This window comes from Eubalaena glacialis, chromosome 1 (genome assembly GCF_028564815.1).
Source record: "Eubalaena glacialis isolate mEubGla1 chromosome 1, mEubGla1.1.hap2.+ XY, whole genome shotgun sequence".
Taxonomy (NCBI): domain Eukaryota; kingdom Metazoa; phylum Chordata; class Mammalia; order Artiodactyla; family Balaenidae; genus Eubalaena; species Eubalaena glacialis.
The window spans coordinates 192,263,696-192,290,054 of NC_083716.1; the positions used below are offsets into that span (position 1 = coordinate 192,263,696).

At 35.1% G+C, this 26,359-nt stretch overlaps 1 protein-coding gene across 1 annotated transcript in view; it reads left to right on the forward strand.

Moving 5' to 3' along the window:
- FSIP2 (fibrous sheath interacting protein 2) overlaps window positions 1-26,359 on the forward strand; it is a 121,612-nt gene that overhangs the window by 78,827 nt on the left and 16,426 nt on the right. Inside the window, exons 16-19 of the mRNA XM_061203006.1 lie at window positions 2,065-8,522; window positions 8,571-11,041; window positions 12,888-22,366; window positions 24,887-25,387. Coding sequence (XP_061058989.1) covers window positions 2,065-8,522; window positions 8,571-11,041; window positions 12,888-22,366; window positions 24,887-25,387 — 18,909 coding nt within the window. The remainder of the gene's footprint in view (window positions 1-2,064; window positions 8,523-8,570; window positions 11,042-12,887; window positions 22,367-24,886; window positions 25,388-26,359) is intronic.

Genomic DNA, 26,359 nt, shown 5'->3' on the forward strand with positions numbered 1-26,359 from the left:
ACTCAATTCATAGAACATGTAGCAAAATGAAAACTTTTGATTCAAGAGAATATTTCTCAGTTTAATATTATAATGGAAAGCAACTGCAAACTATGTTCTATTTATCATATTTTACTACATAGAAAATTTTAGGAATATCTTTCATATATCAAGGTTGGAAACTTCTTCTCATACCTAGCCTAAGAGTAATAATGTAGGTCTACTGTTTATTATCTCTGGTACTAAAAAAAATAATATATATTAAATGTCTTAGTTTATATGTCATAGTAGATTAGAACAGTTGCTTTGTTCTTAAAATATTTGATTTTGGATGTGATTATGTAAGTATTATATGACATATGCTATCACCCAAAATATTGTTTTCAGACCACTAGCCATTGTCTGTATAATAAATGCAAAAATGTATTAGGAGATTCAGGGATTAGAGCAGAATAAAATGGCTTTCCTTGGGGTGCCCCTAAACAGTCTTTAATGTGTCAGGAGAGAGTATGCTACATAGGTGTTAACTTATCTTTCAATGTTGGCCTGAAATGGGAATAATTCTAACTAACTTAAGGCAATATTTTGGGTGTGAACAGCCCCATTACAGGAATCCTACTGTTTATCCTCCTGTCTACATGCCAGCCTTCCAGGCTTTGCTGCCAATTACTTGTGTTTATTGCTTTTTATGTTTTAAGAGTAATAACAATTTAAAACATACTATTAGTTTATTATAGGCAAGAGGATGTTTTGCGAGTCCAAAATATATTTTCAGGGGCTTCCCTGGTGGCGCAGTGGTTGAGAATCTGCCTGCCAATGCAGGGGACGCGGGTTTGAGCCCTGGCCCGGGAAGATCCCCCATGCCATGGAGCAACTAAACTACTAAGCCTGCGCTCTAGAGCCTGTGAGCCACAACTACTGAGCCCACGCACCACAACTACTGAGCCCACACACCACAACTACTGAAGCCTGTGCACCTAGAGCCCACGCTCCACAACAAGAGAAGCCACCGCAGTGAGAAGCCTGCGCACCCCAGTGAAGAGTAGCCCCCGCTTGCTGCAGCTAGAGAAAGCCTGCACACAGCAATGAAGACCCAATGCAGCCAAAAATAAATTAATTAATTAATCAAAAAATATTTTTTTTCAGTACATAATTTGAGGTATATAGAAACAGATAGATAGATTTTGTTTCTACTGTTGGTCCAGTTTAAATGTAGGACAGCACCACTGACCACTAAGGAAACTCATACAAATCTGGTCCCTGAATTCTTATTTCCAGCTCAAAATGAGGGATTCTCCAACACCTATTCTTGCTCAGCCCTCCTGACTCTTTGAGACTCAGTTCTAGATTGCCCTTGTTTTCAGTCTAAATTCATTTGTTCCCTCAGTGCATCATCTTTTCTCAGCCTTCTTAAGACAGTTTCCACTGATACTTTTTTGTTGGATACAAAGCCATTCAATCTCTGTAAAGCATGAGCATTTTTGTTACCTATCAAATGATTCTTAGCAATTAGCTGTAGTCATTTCCATATATACACATTCACAGGCTCACCCCTGCAGCAGGGAAGGGGAGGAGAGATGGCTTCTTTTCCATCCTTACATCTTAGCTAGACAGATCCCTCTGAAGGCACCCAAATGTTTTGACTGCATCTGTTCGAGAAATGCTTTGTTAGAAATAATCTGGTTCATTTTAAAGTAATTTTGCTGGGTTGTAGACACCATGTTTCTTCTTGCCAAAATACTTGCCTGTAATGTGCCTGGATAGCAAGTTAGTGATTTTTTTTTTTTTTTAAACCAGAAATTCATTTATCCTAGCAATAAATGTTGGGGGGGAGAAAAAACTTCTGAGGGAATGGGAGTCAAATGGAAACTTATACAAAAAGTATTTTACTGTAGCACAGAATAAACCAACTTGAAATTAATTTGAAATTCTAAATAGATTTTCTTTCACTGTGTTCTTTTTATAATGATGATGGTATCAAGCTATGCATTGTTTGACATAAAAAATTAAATGTTATCCTCTGTCCCAGAATAGAGTAAGTTGTTAACATGATTTTCTTTTCATTCCTGCTTGCCTCTTTTCCAGGTAACTTCTGGGGAACTGAATAGCATAATTCAGAATATAATGACCTGGGTTGTGGCTACAGTGACCAGTATATTATACCCAGCCATCACAAAGTATGAAGAAAGGTTGAAAAATAATGCATACCCAGTGTCTGATGACTCCATCCTCTCTTCAGATAGTTCAAGTTTTTGTAGCACATGCAGTGAAGAGTTTACATATGGAAGCTACACATCTGCAACAACTAAAACATTTCAGGGAGAGCCCTGTGCATTTGCAGTTGACTTATCAGTAAGGCGACCAGCCACACCTTTAAAACCACCATCTGCCCATGTGGAAAGAACAGTTGTGGGAAAAACATATCACATTAAAGGACAATCTATAACATCTGAACTCAAATATAATAAAACAAGCATGATATATACATACCCTAAGCTCAGAAGTTGTAAATCTGATAGTCACCTTCTAGCATCATTTGAAACAAGCACAAAAAAATCAAAGGATGCTACCACTGAAACAGACGGCTTAGAGAGTCCATTGTTTTCTGATCAAAAAACAAAAGCCATGAATGAAATGAAGAGCTTAAAGAATGTTTTTGTTAACTTTAAGTGTCGCTTAAAAGGGGAAACTGAATTGATTTTGGAAAGCATTTTTCAAGAAATAATGTCTGATTTAACACAGGCCATTCCTTCTATTTCTTCTGTTACTGCTGAAGTTTTTGTTGACCAAAGTGAGCCTGAAAAAGGAGACTTGGTTTCTAATGCTGATATCTGCTCAGTAGCTTCAGAGATCGTGGAAAATATGCTTGAGAAGCTACAGTCTGCAGTTGAGAAAAAATGTATCCAGATATTTTCACAAGAAGATTTGTCAGTCAACATTAAACCAAGCTTAACACCCAGTGGAGAATCTCTCACTCCATCATATGGAAAACCTTTAATAGATTCACTGCCTCATACCGTGGAACCCATGTGTGATATTGCAGAGGATATGGTGCATGCCATTTTAGAAAAGCTGATGACTCTTGCATCTTGCAAGCAATATGAACTTCCTCATCTTGAAGATGCAGCTAAACTTTCCTATCAGCAACATATGGCAGACCCAACATATATGCGCCTTATAAAAGCCAACAAAAAGAAATGTAGTCCTGAACTTGATGCAGCTAATTTAATTGTTAAAGAAGAAATACAAAATTTAATGTCAAATATTTTTTCCCAGTCCTCTTTGGTTGGCTATATAGAGGAAGCAATCAGCACTATACTAGGACATGTACAAACCGAACTTACTAATGAGAGACTTATTGCATCTGATGAAACAGTAGTACTCCTTAAGCTGCTCGATGATATCTTTACTCAGTTACATCAGGAACCAGTAAAAGCAGATAATCAAAAATGTAGACACTCTAGACTGAGAAGTCCTTCTGACACTGAATTAAAGTACAGACTCACTGGCACTAGATTATCTAATGGTCCTGGGTCTGGAAGACCATTTCCACCTATTAATGTTCCTGGCATGGTCCTTTATTCTGAAGATGATAATGAAGAAATAGACAAAATTGTGGGAAATATGCTTGATTCATCTTTTAAAGATGAAAAAGCAAAATCACAAGAACAGATTCCTGAGCATTGGTTTACAAAAGGAAACACTTGTCTTGAATACAAAAGAAATAGCAAACAACCTACAAAGCCTGCTTCTCCAAGAAGCAAAATTGCATTTCATGATCGGAGGTTAAAGACTGAGCTACCATTTTTTAAGAATAAAATTTTAAAGGAAAATCCCTGTTTAAATAAAGACATTTTGTTTTTCAGCCAAGATCAAAAGCATCAAATACACAAGGCTTCAGAAAACATAGTTAAAAGTATTTTAACGGAAATGCTCAAGGACGTATCTTCTATTCCTCCTGGTCGCTTAGACCGTAAAACTGGCAAAGAAGCTTCAGTTCTTGTTTCAGAAAAACCTCAAGGACTGTCACATCAAGAATGGATGGACCAGATGTTTTCTGTGTCAGAAATTAGTGCAGTAGCTCAAGAAATAACAGATGCTGTATTAAATATACTTCATGAGGCAAGCTGCATTCCCAATACCACCAAAAGTTCCATTTCATCATCAGTTCATCAAACTTCTCTAGAGAGTCCTGACACTCTCCACATGGTCAAAGAAGCACCAAATCAAAAGCCATTAAAAATATGGTTCGAGAGTGAAAAGAAAATGAAATATTTATCTTCACTCGATGTAGATCCTGCAAAGCCTTCCCTGTTAAAATCTGAAGAAAGTGAACATAAGCCTATAGATGACATTACTGATAAGATCATTAATGCAGTTTTTAAAAGGCTGAAGTTATTTGTTTGTCCAAAATTGCAACTGGGCTTCAAACCTTTACTTGCAGAGCAATCTTCATTACAATCTCAACTTAGTACTTATACAACTAAAGTGGTAAACATTGTTTTGCATGCTATCCAGAATGAACTGGAACTCAATAAGAAAACCCTAAATCTTAGGGAAACAGACCATACCAAATCCCTTACAGGTAAAGGATTTTTTACTGACACTGATAAATTAGAATCTCTTGTCTCAAATCTCAGTGATGACATTATGGCATCTCCATTATTAACTTGCATTTGTGAAATATTATCAAGTGGACATTCAGATCAAAGCAATATTTCACTCCTGTCAGATAATCCAAAGCCTATGACATCATGCAGATCTGATAATGTTGATAAAGGGAACATTTTGCCAAGTAGACAGGATAAAAAAACTTTTTACAAATTTTTAGCTACTCCATGTGCTCTCCATAGTGTCATTAGTGAAAAAGATCTCAAAGAGAATTCCAGATTGCAAGTGTTAGATAATATTGGGGAAACACTCTATGAAATGTTATGCAAGCTCATAGGAGCCCACCCTCACTGTCAGCCGTCTTGTAGTAACCTAAGCAGAGAGAAGACAAATGAGAATCAGCAAACAGCCACTGAAATGCAGTCTAATATTCAGCTCATTTCCACAACAATTTTGGAATATATCCTTGCAAAATTATGTAGTGTTAACATGGATAGTAGTTCTGTAAGTTCAGGATTTAAAGCTGTCTCAGAGTCTCTTGATATTGACAGCCTATCTTTTACTTCAATTATTGAGGAAATGGCCAAGTGCACTGACATAATCTCCAGCATAGTTTCCAGGATGGTTCAGAAGGGTAATAAAGATATGACTAAAAGCAAGGAAAAATCTATTGCTCCTAAGTCTTCCAAAACAGGGAGCACAAAAGAAATTCATTCTAATAAACTGAAAGCTGTGGCTTCAGATATTCTTAATATGGTTTTCGCTAAACTAGAAGGGTTTGCCAATGGAAATTTAGAAACTCTGAAGGCTTCTATCAATGATGGAAATAAAAAAAGCAGTAAGATGGACTTGGAATGTGAAAGTCCCAGTGTTTTCACGGACACACATGAAGAACTATTGCAGTCTGCTTTATACATGCATGCAAAGAAGATATCAAGTGCTATTTTGAAAGCTATTCAAACAGAATTAAATATGAACTCATTAGATTTGAAGGCAAGTATGGAAACACCACCACCTGACAAACAAATGCTTGAGAATATAGTCAGTTTAATTTTAGATGCAGTATCCTCAGATATGCTTAATGAAACTGAATCTGAAGAGAGAGGCATTCAAACTTATAGATACAGGCCAACCTATGGAAATTTTCTTCCTGGTGGAGCTGAATCAGATTCATTTCTAGAAGATACTGCAAATACAGAGAAAGAATTCATTGGAGAGAGAAGATCACTTAGAGAAGAAACTAAATCAGATTCTCTTCAACAATGTGTTCTAGAAAGAACCTTAAACAAAATTGAAGTGAAACTCAAAGGACCACAGAAATCTCCAATTGTTCCCATTATAAGAAATATTTTGAATGAAATTTTTCAAAGTGCTTTGGTCAGTCAATTAAATGTGCTTTCTCTCTCCCACTCCTATTTAAGTGGCATCCCTCACAATGTTGAAGAGACAATTGCTCAAACATCTGTTCAATTTATAGATAAAATGATGGTGTCTGAAGCAGATGTAACCATAGTGGCAGATGATGTTGTTAGAACTGTGTTTGATAAACTTTATTCAGCTGCTATGACAGGGAGAAATGCAAGTGAAAACAGGTATAAAACCATCACCTTTTCAACAAATGTTTCTTTTCATGAACACACCAGTGGAGGAGAAAAGCCCCCCATCACTGTGCCGAACAAGAATCCATATACTCTTCAGTCCAGATTCAGTGTTGACAAACAGGCTAAAGTAAACACAGTTGAAGATATTGTACAGACAATATTAACAAGTTTAGAAACTTTTGCTACTTCCAAAGTACAATCTCTCTTTTGTCCCCAGATCAACTTCACAGTTCCAATGGCTTTACCTATTCAGCAGGATAAGAGTACATTAAGCAAAGCATTATCAGCCAAAGATTTGTATTCTGATGATCAATTTTCCTGTTGCTCAGTGGATCATATTATGTCAGAAAAGACCAACTCATTATGTCAAGTCTCGTTGAATAAATTAAATACATATGCAACAGAAGTGGCCAGAAAAATTTTACAAGGAATCAAACATGAATTAGATAAAGAAAGGGAAAATTCTTTCTTAACTCATAACATTGTGGTTTCTGAAAGTATTGCAAGTCAAATTGTTAACACAGTGTTAGATATTGTATCATCTAAAGGAAAATGTGACAAAAACAATTCTGACAAAGAGATTAATTCAGATCAGCAAGAAGGTATTATTGAAAAGCTGTTTAAGACTGAGTATCAAAAAGTACTTCAGTTTCAAATACAAGATACCATTGAAAGTATCTTACGTGATATTTATGAAAAACTACTGTATCAGAATAATCTCTCATTTGCCACACCTGCTTTGAAATGTAGCATAGCTGGCAAACATTCCAGAGCAAATTCTGAAATGTTCATTGAGGATGCAAATAAGATTCTTCCAAATTTTTCAGTTCCTAACTCAGATGTCATTTTGATATCCAATGATATAGTAGATATTGTTCTTCATAATCTCAGTTCTGCTGTCATACTTAGCATAAATTCAAAGGATCCTACTTCTACAAGATTGCCTCTGACCTTTTGTGATATGTTTCCAAAAGCAGAGTGTCAACAGCCTCTTCTTATGGAGTCAAAAAGTGAAAGAAAAACAGAGCATTTTCCATCTTCAAAAAATCTGAAATCAGCTTATGCTAATGATACTCATATAACTATAGTAGAGAAAGAAGACCCCAAGAAATCTGTTCCTGACCCATGTGAGGAAAGTGCTGACTTCATTACTAAAACTATTTTCAATCGGTTAGAATCATTTGCCACAGAAAGAATGGATTTGTTAATTACTCTTGCTTTCCAGCCTAAAGAAAAGTCATTTCTGAGCCCAGAACTGGAAAACTGTAGACGAGATGACAGCATCTTTCGTGAATCAAGCCAGGTGGAATCAAATGTGAATATCCTGAAAATATCAAATGAAACTGTTCTCAGTGAAGAGCTCACAGATTTCACTTTTGCCAGTTACAGAGAAAAACTTGGATCTACAATTCATCTATCACAAGCTAGTCTTAAGGAATATGCTGACATCATTGCCAGTGCCATTTTGAAGCTGATTAAAAATGACTTAGACCTCAAAATCCAAAAGATGCATCCATACCCAAACAACATTTCATTCCAAGAAATCACCACTGTGAGTGAAATTGTCAACAGTATCTTAAAGATTTTATATAATAAAAGATCTGTAAAGGAAATCAGTTTTTACTCAAAGGACAATCCTAACTTATTTTCACAACTAACTGCATCAAATGAAATATCACTGGGACAAAGAGCTCAGGAAACACACACCAAACTGTCTCTGTTTTCAAAGTATCCATCAGAACAAAACCAAATGGCATTGGAAAGGGAAAGCCAGAGAATTGTTCTAGAAGAAATATTTATGAAAAATGAAGAATCAAAACAAAAAGAAAGAACTGCATTATTCAGTGCGGTGAAAGAAGTTTTAAGTAAAGTGTATCAAAGAATAATGGAAATCATAGGCCATTTGCCTTCATTTAATGAAATCCCCCACTTTATGTCTAGCTCTAAAATTAAAACATTAGACATAACACAAAAAAACTTCTTTCAATCCCATATTAACAGTGTAGCAAGTGACATAATTGAAAGCGTTTTGGGGAAAATGTACTCTGTAGCTGTGACATCGTTATATGAAAGTAATAAAGTACAAGCAACTGACAAAAATATTTTACCAAAGAAATCATCATGCATCAGAGAAACTACACAAGCAGGAATAGGAAGTAATCTCACTAGCTATATGCTACCACAGGTTTATCCTTATGCAGGCAGTCAAAATGTCTCTCTATTGGAAAAAACTTTTTTACAATATTCACCATTAAAAGTGGGCAAGGATTTAGTCCAAATGGTTCTCAATAAGATCACAAATTTTGCCTCACTTTATCTAGAAGAGACCCTGTCCCATAAAGGTTGTTCTGTTGAGTTGCAACCTCTAAGGCTACACAGTTCTAAACTGAGCCCTAAGGGCAACCCTAAGCCAGGTTTTAAAACAAGTTTAAAAGCAAGATCAAAAGTTACTCCTTTGCCTAAATTTAGAGCAAAACCACACCTAGGACCTAGTCGTACTAAGGCCAAAAGCAAGACTAAATTAGGTCCTAGACAGAAGACTCCAAAAGACACCTGGTCCAAGACTGCCATTGGGCTGCCACACATCCTACCAACGGGAGATGCCAAAAACTTACTGGAAGTGAAGTTGCCTACTTCAGAACTAAAAATGTATGCCAAGGATATAATAAGTAATATCCTGAAAACAACTGTTAAAGAATTTGAAAAGGTGATGCAAATTAGAGCAATGGTAAGTGATAAAGCTTTACCATCCGATCAAATCATGGCAGCAAATAAAATAGTTAGTACGGTTTTGCAAGGATTATATGCTACAAATAACCAAAATTTGGCTAATCCTATCATATTCTGTCATCTGGATGATCCCAAACTTTCACAGGGGAATATAGGTGCAGAGTCTCCTGCCAAACCACAAGCATGTTTTTACTTGGAAAATGTTTCTTTACAGTTAGAACAGATTTTTCCTAAAGAAGGTATATTTAAAAAAATGTTTGACAAATGGCAAGCAGAATCAAATGACATGGAAAATGAAAAATGTAAGCTCTTGATGATAGCTGAAAATGGTTTGACTGAAATTTCAATAAAAGCAAAAGAATTAGAATATTCTCTTTCACTTTTAAATTTGCCACATCTTGAGGACTGTGAAAACAGGTTTCATAGTTGTTTTAAGGGAGCGTCTATGAGAGCTGAAGACACCAAAGCACAAATTAATATGTTTGGAAAGGAAATTGTTGAAATGCTATTTGAAAAATTACAGCTGTGCTTTTTATCCCAAATGCCCACCCCACGTGGTAAAGAAACTCCAGCAAGTAGGAAAGAACACATTACTACTAAAAGTAAATATGGTTTTCCAACCAAGGACATCCTCAGCAATGAACCAATATATAACACTAAAACCGAAGACCAAAGTCCTTTGGGCTCTAGCAACCAAATTATTCGAGAAATTGTAGAAAGGATTTTAAACCTGTTAGAGTCATTTGTAGACTTACAGTTTAAACATATCTCTAAATATGAGTTTTCTGAAGTAGCGAAAATGCCTGTAGAAAACCTTTTTCCTGTCCAACAGAGACTATTAAGCAAAAAGATGTTGCCAAAATTACAACCACTAAAAAAGTTTTCTGATGAATCCAAGTCAAGTACTGTTATTTCCAAGGAAAATGTACAGAATACCCTTCTACAGGTTCATTCGTTCCATTCAGAGTTACTTACATATGCCATTAATATCGTCAGCGACATGCTTGGTATAATTAAGAGCAAGCTGGACAAAGAAATAAGCCAAGCAGAACCATCTTCAATTAGCATATTGAAAGAAAATATTGCAGCAAGTGAGATAGTTGGTACACTGATGGACCAGTGTACTCATTTCAATGAGTCTCTGATCAAAAACCTTCCAAAGGAAAGTTTGTTCCAAGGAGTAGAAAATACCTACATTGTTAATCAGGTTGAATTAGCAACTAATACGAAAATGCCCATGTCAAAGTTAAAGGAAGTAAGATTTGGGAATCATCCTCCACAAAGCAGTGTACTGGGTTTAGGGTTTTATTCAGAGGAAGATAAGAAAAAAAGGTATAAGTCTTCATCAAATTTACCCTTATATTCCAGAGCCTCTGTAGAAGACACAATTAGAAGCTCAGAGCCAATGGAAAGGCTTGATTCAGAAAACATACCATCATGCTCTAGAAACAAAGTACAAGACTTTAGCCCAAAGGAATCTGACTTGGGCTATTTTGATCAAGCTATGAAAGGAAATAGCTCCCTCCCGGAAGGGAGTGTCTTACAAAAACTGTTAAAGAAAGCAAATGAATCCACAGAAACAGCATTACAGCAAGTCATATCATTCACAGAAATGAGAAAAGGTGAAAATCCAAGAGTGTTTCATTATGAGATCTCCAAACCAGTTGTTGAGCCAAACCAAATTCAGACAACTGTCTCTCCACTCAAAATTTGTTTAGCCGCAGAAAATATTGTCAGTACTGTGCTGTCAAGCTACGGCTTTCCAAGTCAACCACACATTAATGAAAGCACAGAAACAATGAAACCATTTTTCATATCAAAGCAAAACCCTTTGTCTGTAATATATGGTCAAAAGAATGAGGAGAAAAGTTTGCTTAGAATGTGGGATAAAAGAATCAGTTGTATACCTGAAGAAGAAAACAAAAAACCTGAAGCCAGCAGGGGAGATTTTTCTTTAATGCAAAAATGGGAAAATAAGAGTTACCTGAAGATAAAGACTCTGCAGGAAGTTGAAGTCATTGCTTTTGCTGATCATGAACTGGGTCCAAATGAAATTCATTTGGTAGCAAGACATGTCACCACATCTGTGGTCACATATTTCAAGAACTTTGAAACTAGAGGTAAGCAAGAATGGGCATAATTTAGAAAACAATAGATATATTTAAAAGTGGGCATAATTTAGAAAAAATAGATATACTTAAAAGATCTCCTGTCCAAGAAGCTTCATTTACTGTTTTTCTGAAAACAGCCTTAGGAGGGTATTTAATTACTTCTTAATATATCAAGATACTAAAAAAAAAAAAAAAAAAATTCATATGGTTTGAATCTGAAAAGGTCTCTCAATTTTCCATATCTGCAGATGAGAGAAAATGTGACTTTTTTAAAGCAGGGGATTTTGGTTGAATATGAGGTATGAGTTCCAAAGATCTTTTAAAGTTCTCAAGCATGACTTCTTTATAATCATACCAAATGTACAGGTAACTGATTGAAGGTTGTGATTCAACTTTAATGTGTACAGTTGAAGTCGTTGCTATTATTAGTCACAGTGTATAAGAACAGTAGTGTTAAACATCTTATTTTGCTTGTATTCCAGTGTTATTAAATTCCTTTTAGGTATAATACTCTAAACATATATTTAAATATATATTTTCATTCCCTTTTAAAAAATGCTTATCTGTATATGTTAGAGGTTGAACCATATGTGATAGCTATTTTCATATGTGAAAACCTATTATTGGAAAGTTCATAAAATTCAATCTAATAATCTATTATAGCCTTGAACTGGATCAGTAATTCTAGTTGCCAATAATTAGTTGCTACGTTACCAGTCCAGATACATCACTTGCCCATCATTCAAATTGCAGAACACATACTATCAGTCCTACCTACCTGCACAATGAGGCCATTTCCTATACTTAAAACTGGTATGATTTCAAGGTGGACAGTTGTGTGTCTGAAATTGCAAGCTTATAAGTAGAATTTCTTTAAGCACAGCCTAATTGAACTTAGAAAATAAGAAAAAGAAAGCAAACGAGAAGATCCATGATTCCCTCCCATTGGTATTTGGCTCTTTCTATCATATCTCTTCTCTATTCCCAGACATGTCTGGGGCCTTCCAGCAATTTCACTCATGTTCCTTCCACGTGGAGCACTCTTTCCTCCCTCCCTTCATCTCAACATGGCCAAAACCTGTCTAGCTGTCAAAGTTCAGCTTAAAGCCTCCCCTCTCCACTGAGTCTTGCCTGATTCCACATGCAGAGGTATAATAGGTTATTACATTCTGAGGAAGTTTTGTGAAAAAAAGAGTATGTAGCTCTGGCTACCACTCCAAGAAATCAGCCATACCAAGTAGGTATATGATTTGCAGTACTCTGTTGAATAGCAGAATATAGTCCTGTGCCTGGCTGGGTTGGCCCATCATCTTTGTGACAAACTAATCTAGGGGTTAAAGTACTGCTGATGTTACAGTCCATCCCTAACCTTTCTGAAGTGAGCACACTTTTATTTCAGTCAAGTTGTTATTGCAACACAACTCTTTAGCTTCCTAAAAGTAATACATAACATTATATGTTTGAATAAAAATATTTTTTAAATAATTATATGAAGTCTCTAGAGATCACTGCAGACATGTTAAGATGTAACACCACACTTGGAAATCATTTCTCTGCCCCAGGATTTCTAGCTTCTTCAAGCACCTTAACCCATCTAAGCAAGACAGGTATCAGCACTAGACTTAGAGATTTGAATTCTTCAGGGTTATTTTCTCAACTTTATGGCTAAAACTAAGATTCCACAGGTGGGAAAATAAGTATCTGAAGAAAACCCAATATCTTTCTTGACTAGATTTTTCTTTTTCTTTAGTGAGGTGTTCCAAAGGTGAAATTCATATGTAAATAACTACCAATATATAGAATTTTCCATATGTCCCTTAATGCATGCTAAAATGGTAATGTTTTCTTTTTTAAGTTTCCAGTGAGGAGGTGTCTATTGTTTCCACACTGTCAAGAAAAAAATATCAATCGAAACAGCCTCTAAGAAGCATATACAATGATTCTTCGCTTTATCAATTTTGTGAACATCTCACTGAGTCTGTCATTTGCCATTTAATTTCAAGCATTTCTGATAGCACCACAGACAGCAGAGAAAAGGAGAAAGCTTCCCATGCAGCATTTAACACAATTATTTCAATTGATTCTCAAGTGTTTGAGAGTAGGTCCATTTCTGTTGGAGAACTTGCTTTAAGTATTTCTGAAATCATTGCTGAAATCCTTTTAAATAGTAACATCATAGAGAATGACACTGCACAGCAAATGTTTTCATTAAAAAGAAAGTATATTTGCTGCCCAGGAGTAGCTGCTGCTGACTTTGATGATCTCTTTCAGGATCTCTTAATAGGTGTGATGCATGTACTGTCCAAAGAAATAGGGTTAAATCATCACCTGGAAAACAGTGGAAGAAATAGACCATTTTCCATCCTTAGAAGTAATAGTGTGCCCATTTGCAACAAAAAAAATACCATGCAAAGACAGAAAGCTTCCAGAGACTGGGAATTATCTACTCACAAAACTGATCATATCATTCAAAAAAATAAATTAAGTTATCTGGCCCATAAGTTAGATAGTCTGGCTGGTAGCTTAAAAACTCATGAATCCAAAGAAGTAGTCAACAAAGTTTTCAGTATTGTTTTGGATTTATTTTTACCAGATGAACAGCCAGATGAGGCTATGGATACTGATAAAAAAGCAAGAATATTTTTCTCATCATCAAATGATCGGCAATGTAATAACATACTTGGAAATAACTTAGGGCTCACCCCCAAATCAGTTTTCCTTCTCAATGTTGTGTGTGAGAAACTTATTAGAACACTTTTAGAAAAATGCACAAACTCTGTCTTTCTTGATAATAGCCCTCTTTCTGAAGAGATATCAGCAGAAGAATGTCAACTTTTAAAAATACTTCAAAGTGTACAAGATGAAGAATTTGATTATTGTAAGAGAACGATGGACTGTGAACAATTTCAAGGGGATTATATGTCAGACGTTTTGGAAAATCTGGCAGAAATGGATCAAGATTTACTGTCATCAGACTCTATTCTTACTGTTCTTTCCCACAGCTTGGTTAAATCATTGATGGATAAATTATGTCACAGTATACAACTCCCCCAAAGTCCACCTTTTGCAAACAAGCATTTGAAGTATGGAATGAGAGAAATACAGTCTAGTTTCATAAAAACAAAAAGGCCAGAGTTAACAGAATTAGGACAAGGTAAAGGTTCTTTAGGACTCACGAGTTATGATGGCAATGCTTTGACAGGACCCCTGAATAATCTCAGTGTAGTTAACTCCAAAATACAAGCACCATTTGGCAAGAAGTATTCAGTAAATTTTGCTAATGTGTCACCTCTTAAAAGACAGGGAACAAAGGATAAGGATACAATAGCCATCCATAATAAGCTATATCCAGGAGATGTGAATACGGGTGTTTATTCAGCCACATTTTTAGAGGACATAATTTCAGAACTGTTTTTTAACCTCTCTATTTCACTGTGGGGCAAAAATGAAAACATCACTGAAGCCCAGCTCAATGAGATGAATGCATTATTTGTCAACAATGTAGTGAATGAGTTTAATAAGGCAAGGGTCACTGTTTTACGGAATTCTGAAGAAAGGCTGTGTTTTCCACCAATCCATAAAGAAACTTTTAGTAGGATTGTTGACTCAGTTTATTATGATGTTTTACAGCAATATAAGTTGAAAATGACCTGTGGTGGTAATCTGGCATGTGACAGTACTTCAATAGCAGAACAAATAACGAATAGCATATTGTTAGAGATTTTGGACTACCAACTCCCATCTTGCTTCAGGGGAAAGCTCTTACATAATTCATACTACCCTCTCAACGCTGAAATTATATTACAGAAACTTCAAAACAACCTGAGAGAATTTACTTCCCAAGCTAGGTCTTCAGCAAGCTATAGCACCATGTTATCACACTCATTTTTAGAAGATATCATCAGAAGACTTTTATCTCTACTCATTCCTCCACCCAGTAAGGCGTCCTCTTTGGGAGAAAGATATTTCATGAGTTCAGATTTTAATGAAATATCTACCTGTATAATAAATAAGGTTATATCAGCCATTTCAAAACATAAAATTTGGTTCACTATATATGATAATCAATATCTATGTACAGGAAAAAACCTCCAGAAGATGGTGGATTCTGTTTATAGAAATATTATGCAAACATCTGACTCTCTTCTTTCAATACAGAAAAGTATAGTCAGCCGAAGCCCAATTATGGTTGACCAAATAGCCAGTTTTATTATCCAAGAGATTATTGAAAATCATCTTCAACCATTTTTGTGTGGAGAAGGTTTACCTCATCCAAAGACTCCATCAGATACAATATCGAGTATGGTTAAACAGGTTCTCAGTGAAGTCATAGAGTCACACAGACCCCAGATGCCATCACCCTCAGGTATTTACCCTAAGACATTTGTAGGGGAAATTGTTGCCAGACTTTTATCAAAATTTTTCAGTCCAAAGCATAACACTGAAATTGAGCTGGAAAACATGACCCAAAAAATAGTAAACTCAGTAAATAACCATTTTAACAAAGCTAAAGTTCACATTCTATATGATGACAAAGAACAGTCTTACCCCTCTGTAGATACAGATATTGTGGATGAACTCGTCACCTCAGTTTATAGAAATGTTTTAAAACAGCACGGATTAGACCCTGAGGTTGATAAAGAGTCTGAAGACAGCGATATTTTTGTGGAAAAAATTACCAACTTAGTTGTAGCAGCTATTTCAGATTACCTTCTTCATCCATTGTTTTCTGGGGATTTGTCATCATCTTCATATTTTATTTCAACAACTGAGAATATCATTCAAGATGTTCTTAGTAACATCAGTAGGTCTACCAAGCCAAGTCAGAGTTTATCTCCATATAACACCTTGCTGCCATACACATTTTTAGAAGACATGATCAGAGTACTATTATCTAGAATTTTCCCTTCTGCATCTAGCATTGTTGCAAACAGAGAAACTCCAAAAGATGGATCAAAAGTTAATTTCAATGAAATTGCTTCAAATATAATCAGTGATATTAGGATGAAAATTTCCCAACATGAAATTCGATTTTCAAAAGATGAAGAAACCAAGTTTGTTTATTCAGAAGACAATGTTCAGCATCTTGTGGACTCAGTATTCAAGAATATTTCAAACTCTGAGTCTCAAGAATCAGTTGAGCAAAATATCACAAGCAGTAATGATGTTTTTATTGACAGAATAGCAGGTTTTATCATTAAACATATCTGTCAACAACATCTTCAGCCATTTGTGGACAGAAAGTCATTACCTTCTTCATCATATACATATTTTGGTGATGAGAAAAGGCAGTGGTTTTATGCCAGTGTTTATTCCTCAACTTTTTTGGAAGATGTGATTTCTGGGGTTTTAAGCAAGATATTCCACAGGGTGTTAGGCATTGTACAAACAAAATCAGTAACAGATTCAGAAGATGAACTGTTTGATAAAGCTGAAAAACTCATACAGTTCATAACAGAGGAATTCTCAAAAGCCCAAGTTAGCATTTTAGAGAATGCTGAGGAAAATTTATGTTTGCCTCCAGTGGAGAGAGATGTAGTCAAAAACATTATTGATATGGTGTACAGCAAAGTTGTGCAAGAATACGAAATGGATATGATGCCTGATAAAGATTTTCTAAATGACACAAAGACGCTGGCTGCAAGGATAACTAAAACCATCCTAGCCAAAACCTTTGATTTCCAAATTCATCCAAATCTTATAGAAAAGTTTCCATTTGGATCACAATCCAAACTTAGTACTGATATTTTGATAAAGAAAGTTCAATGCGACATTACTAAATCAAGATTCCAAAGACAGGCTTCAACAATATATACTACTATGTTATCACATACTCATTTGGAAAAAATTGTGTCTCAGCTTATATCTCAGATGAGTCCATTGGCCTCCAGTACAGAACACCCAAATACTTCTCAATCAGACTTAAGTAATACAGTAATAAAACTGATAAATGAAATCATGTCAATAATTTCAAAACATTCAATATGTATTATTAAACATGGGAATGAAAAACATAGTATGATTTCAGAAAAAGATATCCAATCCATGGTTGATTCCATTTATGCTGATCTTTCCTATTCAAATATATACCAGTCTCTTACAAAAGATAAAAAAGGTATAAGTAATATACCTGTTTCAAAAATAGCAAGTTTTATAATAAAAGAAATCTTTAACCATCATCTTCAGTTATTTTTATCTGGAGATAAAACTCTCCTTTCAGCCGCAGTTGATCAAACTTATAAACAGAAAGTAGTAGATCCTAAACAAAAAGAGTTGTCTTTCATTGTGAATTCAGCTGTCTTTTTGGAGGAAGTAATTTCTGAACTTTTATGTAAACTTCTTTATGCATTCTCACATAATGTCTTGGCTGCTGAAAACCCAGATACAGTAAAAGACAAAATTACTGGCATTGTTACAACATTAGTAAAATCAATTGTTCTGGAGTTCACCACATCGGAGATTTTAGTTTCAGATAACTTTGATGATGATATGTGTTTTTCAGAAGGATATAAAGAAATGGTTCAAAAAACAGTCAACCTAATTTATGAAAAAATATTAGATGAATATAAATCTCTGATTCAAATATATAGGGCTATACAAAGTGACACAGCTTGTTTTGGAAGAAAAATATATAATTTGCTTTTGGAAGAAATTTATGATTATCAGGTGCAGTCACTAGTTTCAGGAGAATTAGTATCTTCTTCCTACTCTTCCCCTCAAGCTGATAAAATCATCAGAAATGTGCTCAATGTCATCATGAGAGATAGCCATGCCTTGCCATCATGTATTACTGTGCTGTCACGTTCCCTTTTAGAAGACATGATTTACAAGCTTCTAGTGCATATCTTCCCTTCAACTGACACTGAAAGTGAACTACAAGAGGAAGAGGTTTCACCAGATTATGAGTTTGTGGATGCAGCATCAAAAATAACTGATGAAATTATCAAAGAAATTTCTGAACATGAGATCCATCTTGCTACGGCAGAGGAGGACGCAGAGAGTATGCAATTAGAAGTGACTGAGAATTTGGTTGACTCTATATGTAATAATATTTTGAAAAAATCTGAATTTCAAGCTGAAGTCCAGAAAGATGCAGACAAAAAAGGAGGCTCATTCCTCAGTAAAATAGCTGGTTTCATTATGAAGGAAATCATGGATCATCATCTGAGGCCATTTTTACATGGTGAAGAATCATCTTCCAATAACTTATCTAATTATGACCATGTCTCTGTACATACTAAACCTGGTAAAGAAAAGAGACAGCCTTCTCTATATTCAGCTACATTTTTGGAAGATGTAATTGTTGACCTTGTTCACAAGTTTTACTCTCTTCCAAGTATTACTGAAGATTCTAAGAAAAAAGAAACACCAGAGCCAGACATTGTGAGCTTGGCTATAAAATTTGCAAACTCTCTGATAGGAGAATTTAGGAAAAGTGAAATTAAAGTTCTACCAAATGCTGAAGAAATTTTTTCTTTTCCACCAATTGATAAAGAGACAGTTGATAAGATATCCAATTTTGTGTATGATCAGTTCATAGGAAAGTATGGATCTAATGCTATTCAGATGGATGATAAAAATAACATTGTTACAGAAATGATTGCTGCTTCAGCCCAGAAGGCCATCTCTGCTTTCAAGATTCAACCACTTTTTTCAGGAGACTGGTCTTCCACCTTCTATTCATTTCTAAATCCAGATAACATCACCCAAAGGGTTAAACACCTTCCACAGAAAACCTCTACACAGATAAACAGATGCTTAAAAGGGAACCAACTTACTTTACCAGAACAATCATATAAACACACATCTCTAACCTCAGACCAGAAAAATGTGTTGGATACTTTGGAAATAGATAGAGGTGCAATGAGTAAAAAGAAAAGTTTCAAAACTAAGGAGACATCAATGAAAAAAGGTGACATCCAAGATCCAATAGTTACCTCTGTAACTAGAATTATGAAAAGCAACATGGTTAACCTGTTATCAGGGTCAGCTGCAGATGTGGCAAATAAAAAGAAAGAGAATGAAAATAAAATGGGAATTCCAATTCAAAAATATAATGTATCAGAAGTTACTTCGCCAACTACTAGTGTGAAAAGTAAAGATAAACAGGAGCCGTATTTGAAGGGAACACTTAAAAATAGTGAAATTGAGAAGAAAAGCATATCACCTTCAAATAAGGAGGGGCAAGGTAAGGAGGTACACACACAATTTCTAGTAGCTACTGATGGTACAGAATGTGAAAAGGAAATACTTGGACCAGATTTTGCAATAGACATTGAGAAGAAGATTGACAAAACAAGAGAAAATTCATTAAAAAAAGAAGACAAGCCCTTTCAGTTATCTTCTTTGACAACCAAAGCAAGAAATACAAAGACCACAATAGAGAAAACAGTTGCCCAAAAGCCAAACGAGGAGAGGAAAGACTCTCCAGCTCAAATAGATATAAAGGAAGGACAGTGCTCAGATTATGAATGTGTTCAAAATGTCATTGAAAATATTTATGATAATATCTTAGGAATATATCATTCTCAAGAATCAGCAGATTATTCAAAACGACAAAGTCTCCCAAGTTATATATCACTGCCTCTAGTTCAAGAGGTTGGCGAGGATTTTGCACAGTCCATTTCAACAAAGGATTTATACCTGTCAATTAACAAAAATCTCCCTGCCAAAGAGAAAAAAGAAGAAAAAGAGAAAGCAAGAGAAATAGAAGAAGAGAGGGAGAAAGAGAAAGAGAGAGGGGAAAAAAGAGAAAAAGAGAAAATAAAAGTTAAGGATATTAAAAAGGAACCTAGTAAATCAGACAGTCCTCAGTACCCACCAAAAAGTGAACCTGGAATTTTTCCTGCTAAATTTTTAGAAGATGTTATCACCGAAATGGTTAACAAATTGGTCTTTTCTTCCTCACCAGAAACACAAACATATGATAGATGTCAAAATGTAAGTGATGATGAAAATCAAGCTGAACTCTATGACACAGCTATGAGACTTATTGATTCACTGTTGAAGGAGTTTTCAGATGCTCAAATTAAGGTATTTAGGCCAGATAAGGAAAATCAGTTTTTTCCACCTGTAGATAAAGTGTCATCAGTTCCTAAAGAACCTCCCAGGCATAAAGAATCAAATATAGATAAAGCACTATCCAACGTCAAGAAAATAACTGTGGATAATATGCATAAAATGACTGAAAAACCCTCTTCGAATAAGATACTTTTCCTAGATAAAATATCAATTGATAAAACATTGGTCAACAAAGTTGTTCACTCCTCTGTGTGCAATATTTTGAAGGAATATAAATCTCAAGACTCCATTTGTAAGAATATAAAGAATAATGGGGGAAATTTAGCAAGACAACTAACTAGTGCAGTGATAAGTGAAATTTTTCAATATAAGCTAAATTTGATATCGTGTGATGAGTTTCCACCTTCATCATGTTTGCCTCTGGAAACTAAGGATGTTGTTAAAAAGGTCCAAAAGGTGGCTCAAACAGCCAGCAAAGAATGTCAGACATCATCGCCATATACCATCATGCTGCCTCATGAATTCTTAGAGAATGTGATTTATGCTCTTTCATCTAAAATTTTCTCAACAGTATCCAACACCGAAGCAGAAACATCTGAGGGCACCTGGTTCACAGAACTAGATTTCCTTCAAATGAAGTTATTAAGTACAGTTACAACAGAGATCTCCAAAAATGAAGATACGATTATACAGTATGTGGAATCCTTACATCCCAATGATGATGAAATTATTCAATTAGTGGTTCAATCGCTCTATAATAATCTCTTGTCACAGTTTGGATCACAAGAGGTTATACAAAATTGTGCAGCCAGTGGATGTAGAATTCTTTCAGAAACCATGGTTGACTTAATTCTACGAGAAGTGACTGGCAATCAGTTGCAGAACTACTTTTCTGGAGAGCTAACTCCATACCAGTGTGCAGAAGTTGACAATGTTGTTGAAAATATTCTTAAAGATGTTATCCAAACTGCTGATGTTCCCCAGCCTCAACCATCACATGCTCGTATACTGCCTTATAACATAATAGAAGAAATTGCTGTAAAATTTTTATCGAAGCTTTTATCTATGTTTCCGAAAGTAGATAATGAAAGACGCAAATCCATAGAAACTGAAATTCAAAAAATTATCTCAAAAATATTAAATTCAATACAAGAATTTATCTCCAAAAGTAAGATTAAAGTTGTATCACCAGCGAAGGACTTGCCTACTGTACCTTTAGCTGACAATGAAACCGTTGAAAAAGTAGTTAATTCTGTTTATACCAGTATTTTAAAGCACTCTGGCTCACACACTTCTATATTTAAAGATTTAATGGGTAAGAGTAATGTCCTCTCTGATATAATAGGTTTTTTATTGGTGAAAGAAATTTCCAATTCTAAATTTCAACCTCAAGTAGAGGAAGAATTATCAAGTTCAGAATTAGCTCTGGAAGCTGTCAAAATTATGGAAAAAGTGGTCAAAATGGTTGATGAATTTAAGTCCCAGGAAAAGTCTTCATCCAAAAAAGGTTCCGTGTTAGATGCCACGTTTTTAGAGGAAGCATTGGCTTTGTTCTTGGCTAAAATAGTAAGGTTGCCAAGTGCCTCAAGCAAACATGCAAAAAACTTACCAAAGCCTGAGTTAAATAAAATTGCATCTCAACTGACAAAATCTGTGACGGCTGAAATTTCTAAGAGTAATATTAATCTTGTTGCTGCTGATTCTGAAGAACACTTTTTAAATCCAGAAAGTATAGAAATGATTTCTCAGGTTATTGATTCTATTTATAGTAATGTACTACAACAACCTGGAACCCATAAAGATCTTTATTATGATATAAAAAGTACAAATGGAGTTTTCCCTAAAAAAGTGGCCAGTTTAATTATTAATGAAGTTTCAAATTTTCCCTTAGATACAGTTAGTCCAAAGAATTCAAATGCTGGTCTCTTCAGAGATCTAGACATTAACAGAATTGTTCAAAAGGCACAAGAACATGCTAAAGTGATCCCTGACTTAGATAAAGAAGAGTCAAATAAAGATTCAATTGTAGAGGACTCTACAATTAAAATAGTTCCACATGTTGGGAATAAACCACTCAAAATAGATCCAAACATTATCTCAGAACATTTAGCAGTAATTTCTGTAAAAACTCAACCTCTTGAGAAACTTAAGGTGGAATGTTTAAAAAACACTGGACATAACATAGCAGAACTGAGAAGAGCATCAATAAGTAGAAGAAGTTATTCCTCAGACACATCTACTGTAGGACAGTTAAAGAGAGAAAGACGTACCTCATTGAATAAGACGGGACGACTCGATGTAAAACCCTTTGAGGTAAGTGAAAAAGCAATAGAAAAAAAAAAAGTGAGCCATGGTTGTTCTGTGATTCCCTTCCTCAAATAGGTATATGGGAATGTATTTGCTGTTGTTGTTGTTATTGCCTAGCCCAATAGGAAAACTGGTTGCACAAGTTCATTCGTATAGTTATATGACTTACTGGGACTTGCCATATCAGCTCTGTGGCTCACTCTAAAGGTCTCAGGCTAGTTTTCCTAAGACAATCAGTTTAAACGGGCTTTAAAAAAATAATGGGAATATAGGGACATACCCTTAACAGTAAAATCAGGCTGACTGAAATTATAATGATAAAACTATCTAAAATAGATTTCTCAAACCTAAGGCTCTATAGCGGTAATACTACTCTTTTTACTTTTAACAACATTCATCAACATACATCAGACTACTCTGATTACTACTACTCTATAAACTCTTAGGTTATACTTGTTTCTTATTATTTCACTTTAATTATATTAGCCTTTCTCAAGTTCTTCTATACTCTCAAGAAGTACCAAGTTTCTTTCTTCTTCTATCCTTGTTCTAGATTTAGCTGCTTTATTGCTGCCATATTTATGAACCTGTTTCCTCGTGCTTTAGTCCCTAGCTCTGCCCTGCAGCTCCATACTTAGGCCCCAAATATATTAAACTAATTGAGACTTTAAAATGACAAAATGATGTCCTTGTTACAAGGGAACTATACCGCTGAGGACAAAGGGTGGTCTGGCCAATAGTTACACTGATCTACTACACATTTTGATTTTTATCAGAGCCCCTTCTCCTGATGGTATTCACTCATAAGAGGACTGAGTGTGCTTAGGGGTATAATCTGTGGCCTGGACAATGAGCAAACTTTTATAGAACCATTCTCCCTGGAGCATAAACTTGAAGTAAATTTTCTCCAGCACTATCCTGCAACACATTGAACTAGGTCTCAGGGCTGTTAAATATGTTAATTGGCACTTTGTGTTTTACTCAAATACTGAGATTATTATGGGCTGACATACTAATTTAATCTTCTTTTCCCTAAATTTTTTGAACCAGATGACAGTCCTTTCAAACTCTAAAATTTATCCTTCCACATGGATTCTCATCGTTTGCATTAGCATATTATTTGGTAGTCTTCATTCATACATAAGTAACCCCTTAGGAGTAAAATTTGTTGAACAGACTATAGAATAACATTAGTCAAAAGCAGTTTTTAATTACCTGTAGAATTGTCTGTCACAAATCTTACTCGTAGTTACCAGTTCTCTTTCATTAAGTCATTTATAGACCACAGGAAAGCAGGATGGGAATATTTAAACCAAAATAATTACCGCTGTCCTCTTAAGGGGAAGAAAATCCATCCTCAAAATAAAACACAAAGAAGCAGACCTAGACAACTCTGATAAGACATATGATTTGTACCAATCTGAGTATCAATCTCCTGCATAGGGAGAAGAGAAGAAGCTAAAGAACAGTAGATTAGATCAGCGAACCTAGACACTTGTTGGCCTCACCCAAGGGCTTTATTTTCTGTTTTGAGATACCATAAATTCCCAACACACTAGGCATGTACATATGAAAACCATATATAGTCACAAATTCCAAAGCCATATAGAACGATTTTGGATTTTGTAAACCACTGGTCCCCTCCACTAACACAGAAAATCAAAACTGATTGGTTTTAAATTCTTAAGGAGGCTGTTTCTATATTTTGTTTCCACAGAAGATATTCTTTTAGGGCACCAATATCTGAAAAACTGGCTTACAGTGTTACACAGGGATGTTGAGGTCTAGAATTATTAACTCAAAACAATTTGGAGGTTCTGTGGCATCATCAAAGGCTACTGAAGTGCGGAAGTTCTGTTATTTAATTGTAACTGTCTTTTATCTGTCTTAAGACATTGAAAATGGAAAGTGAGATTTGACTAGGGAGGTGAGAAAAAAATGAAGATTTATGTTTTCAAGATTCTTTTGGAAAATATATCCAAAGGATCAGGGGTGGAATGATAGGGATTAAAGAGTCAAAGACCTTTACAATCTTGGTTATTCATCATTTTTAAAAGTCAAGATCAGATAATACCTTGCTTTCTTGTTGAAAATATGTACATTTCAGTTTCTCTATGATAACCCATCTACAATTTTAGAAAAATATATTATCATGTCTACTTCTGTCACAAACTTTCAAAGTAACTGAAAAACAAAAAAGTAAATATGATGCAACAAAATATAAAGTTTAACCAAAAAAAGAAGAAAAAGAGCCTATTTTAGTCCTTCCTTTAAACTCTGGAGTAAATTATGGTAGATTAATAAAATAACCTCTGAAGGTAAAAGAAATGATAGATACCAACAAATATTTCTTACAATTTTCATGTTTCTTTTTAAAAATATTGCTAATGTAAGCATGGCATCTGAAGATAATACTACTTTAACATTGAAACTAGAAATCATACTAAAATAGCTGTATTATAATAGAATCACAGGAAAAGTGATTGAGACATTTGTTTTTGATATTCATTATACCTTCAATTCCAGGCTGTTTGCAGAAATTCATTTCAGAATATAAGAAAGCCTGATATCACCAAGGTGGAGCTTTTAAAAGATGTTCAGAACAAAAAAGAACTTATCCTTCGGTTAGTAGCTCATGATATTGATCAAGAAGTTTCAGAAAGTACCATAGAAAAGGAACTAATGTCTGATGAAGATGAAGTTGTTTTAAGAGAGATTGTACAAGAAGAACACTTAGGAGAAAAAGTTGAAGATCAAGTGAAAGAAGCCACAAAGCCAGTAGAAACCAAAGTTGTTTCTCCCAAGCCAACACGAAGCACAAGTAGCCTGAAAAAGAATTTTTCACTAAGCAAATGTTGTCAGCCCACATCCAATGCAAATGTTGAAAATACTGAAGCAACCTCAAATCATGTAATAGAACCGAAGGAGGGACAATTTAAAAGAACTGTTGCTAAACTTGACATGGCCACCTGCTCAAGAACCCTGACTGAAACAGATTCTATTTGGGAGGAAAAGCCACAGAGGAAGGTGAGTGAGAAATATGACTGTCAATAACCAGATATCTATGGAAAGAGTAGAGATCTTCAGAAATTCTGTCCAAGAATGTACCTTAATTGGGCAGAAAAATACACTAAAATGGTTCCAGATAGTCTCTTCCTTAGTCTGGCAACATTTACAGTATGAGAGAAATAACTAACAGATGAAGCCATAAAACACAATTGAGGGAAAGCAGGTAATGCAAAGAGACATATATTAGCTAGAAGTCCAGGGATAACAGAAAGTGGAAGCTATTTAAGAGAAATGCAAGCTAATTATTTACATCTATCTTTTAATAGATTCCGGCCCTTTTGTATTTTGGCTGATAAATACCTTTTGAGCAGGTAGGGCGGGACCAGAAAATAGGCCAAGGTAGGAAGAGGTAAAAAAGAATCCACACTAATTCAGATTGTCTGAGTTTGAATCTTGACTCTCACTTTAATAGATATATATATCTTTTGGGCAGTTACATAGCCAACTTTTTTCTTACAAGTCACTTAGCCAACTTGCACAAAGTTAACAAGTTAATCAAAATATTTTAAATATCACCCTTGCAATCAGCCCATAAACTCCACTCTCGTCATGGGGAACAGCTCTTGTCCCTAATACCATACCCCTCACATAACATAATGGTCTAGACTTCAGTGACCCTTTGGGTGGTTCCTGTCTAAAAAATCCATACCAAAACATGTCTTGGAAAAGTGTATATGATACAGGATTTCCTGATGAGACAATTCTATTGATTATCCATTTGACATTATTCCTAGATTAACACAAAAGCTGAGATGAACCAGAGAAAAAGAACAGAGATACAGCTCTTCAATTCAGAAGTTTCCCAGGTAAATCATCTTAACACATACTCTGACCTATTTGTTGGGAATCTATGTGTGATTACATGACCAAATGCAGTCTGCAGAATAGTTTTCTTGAGCCTCATACTCAGAAATGCTGGCTTCATAGATA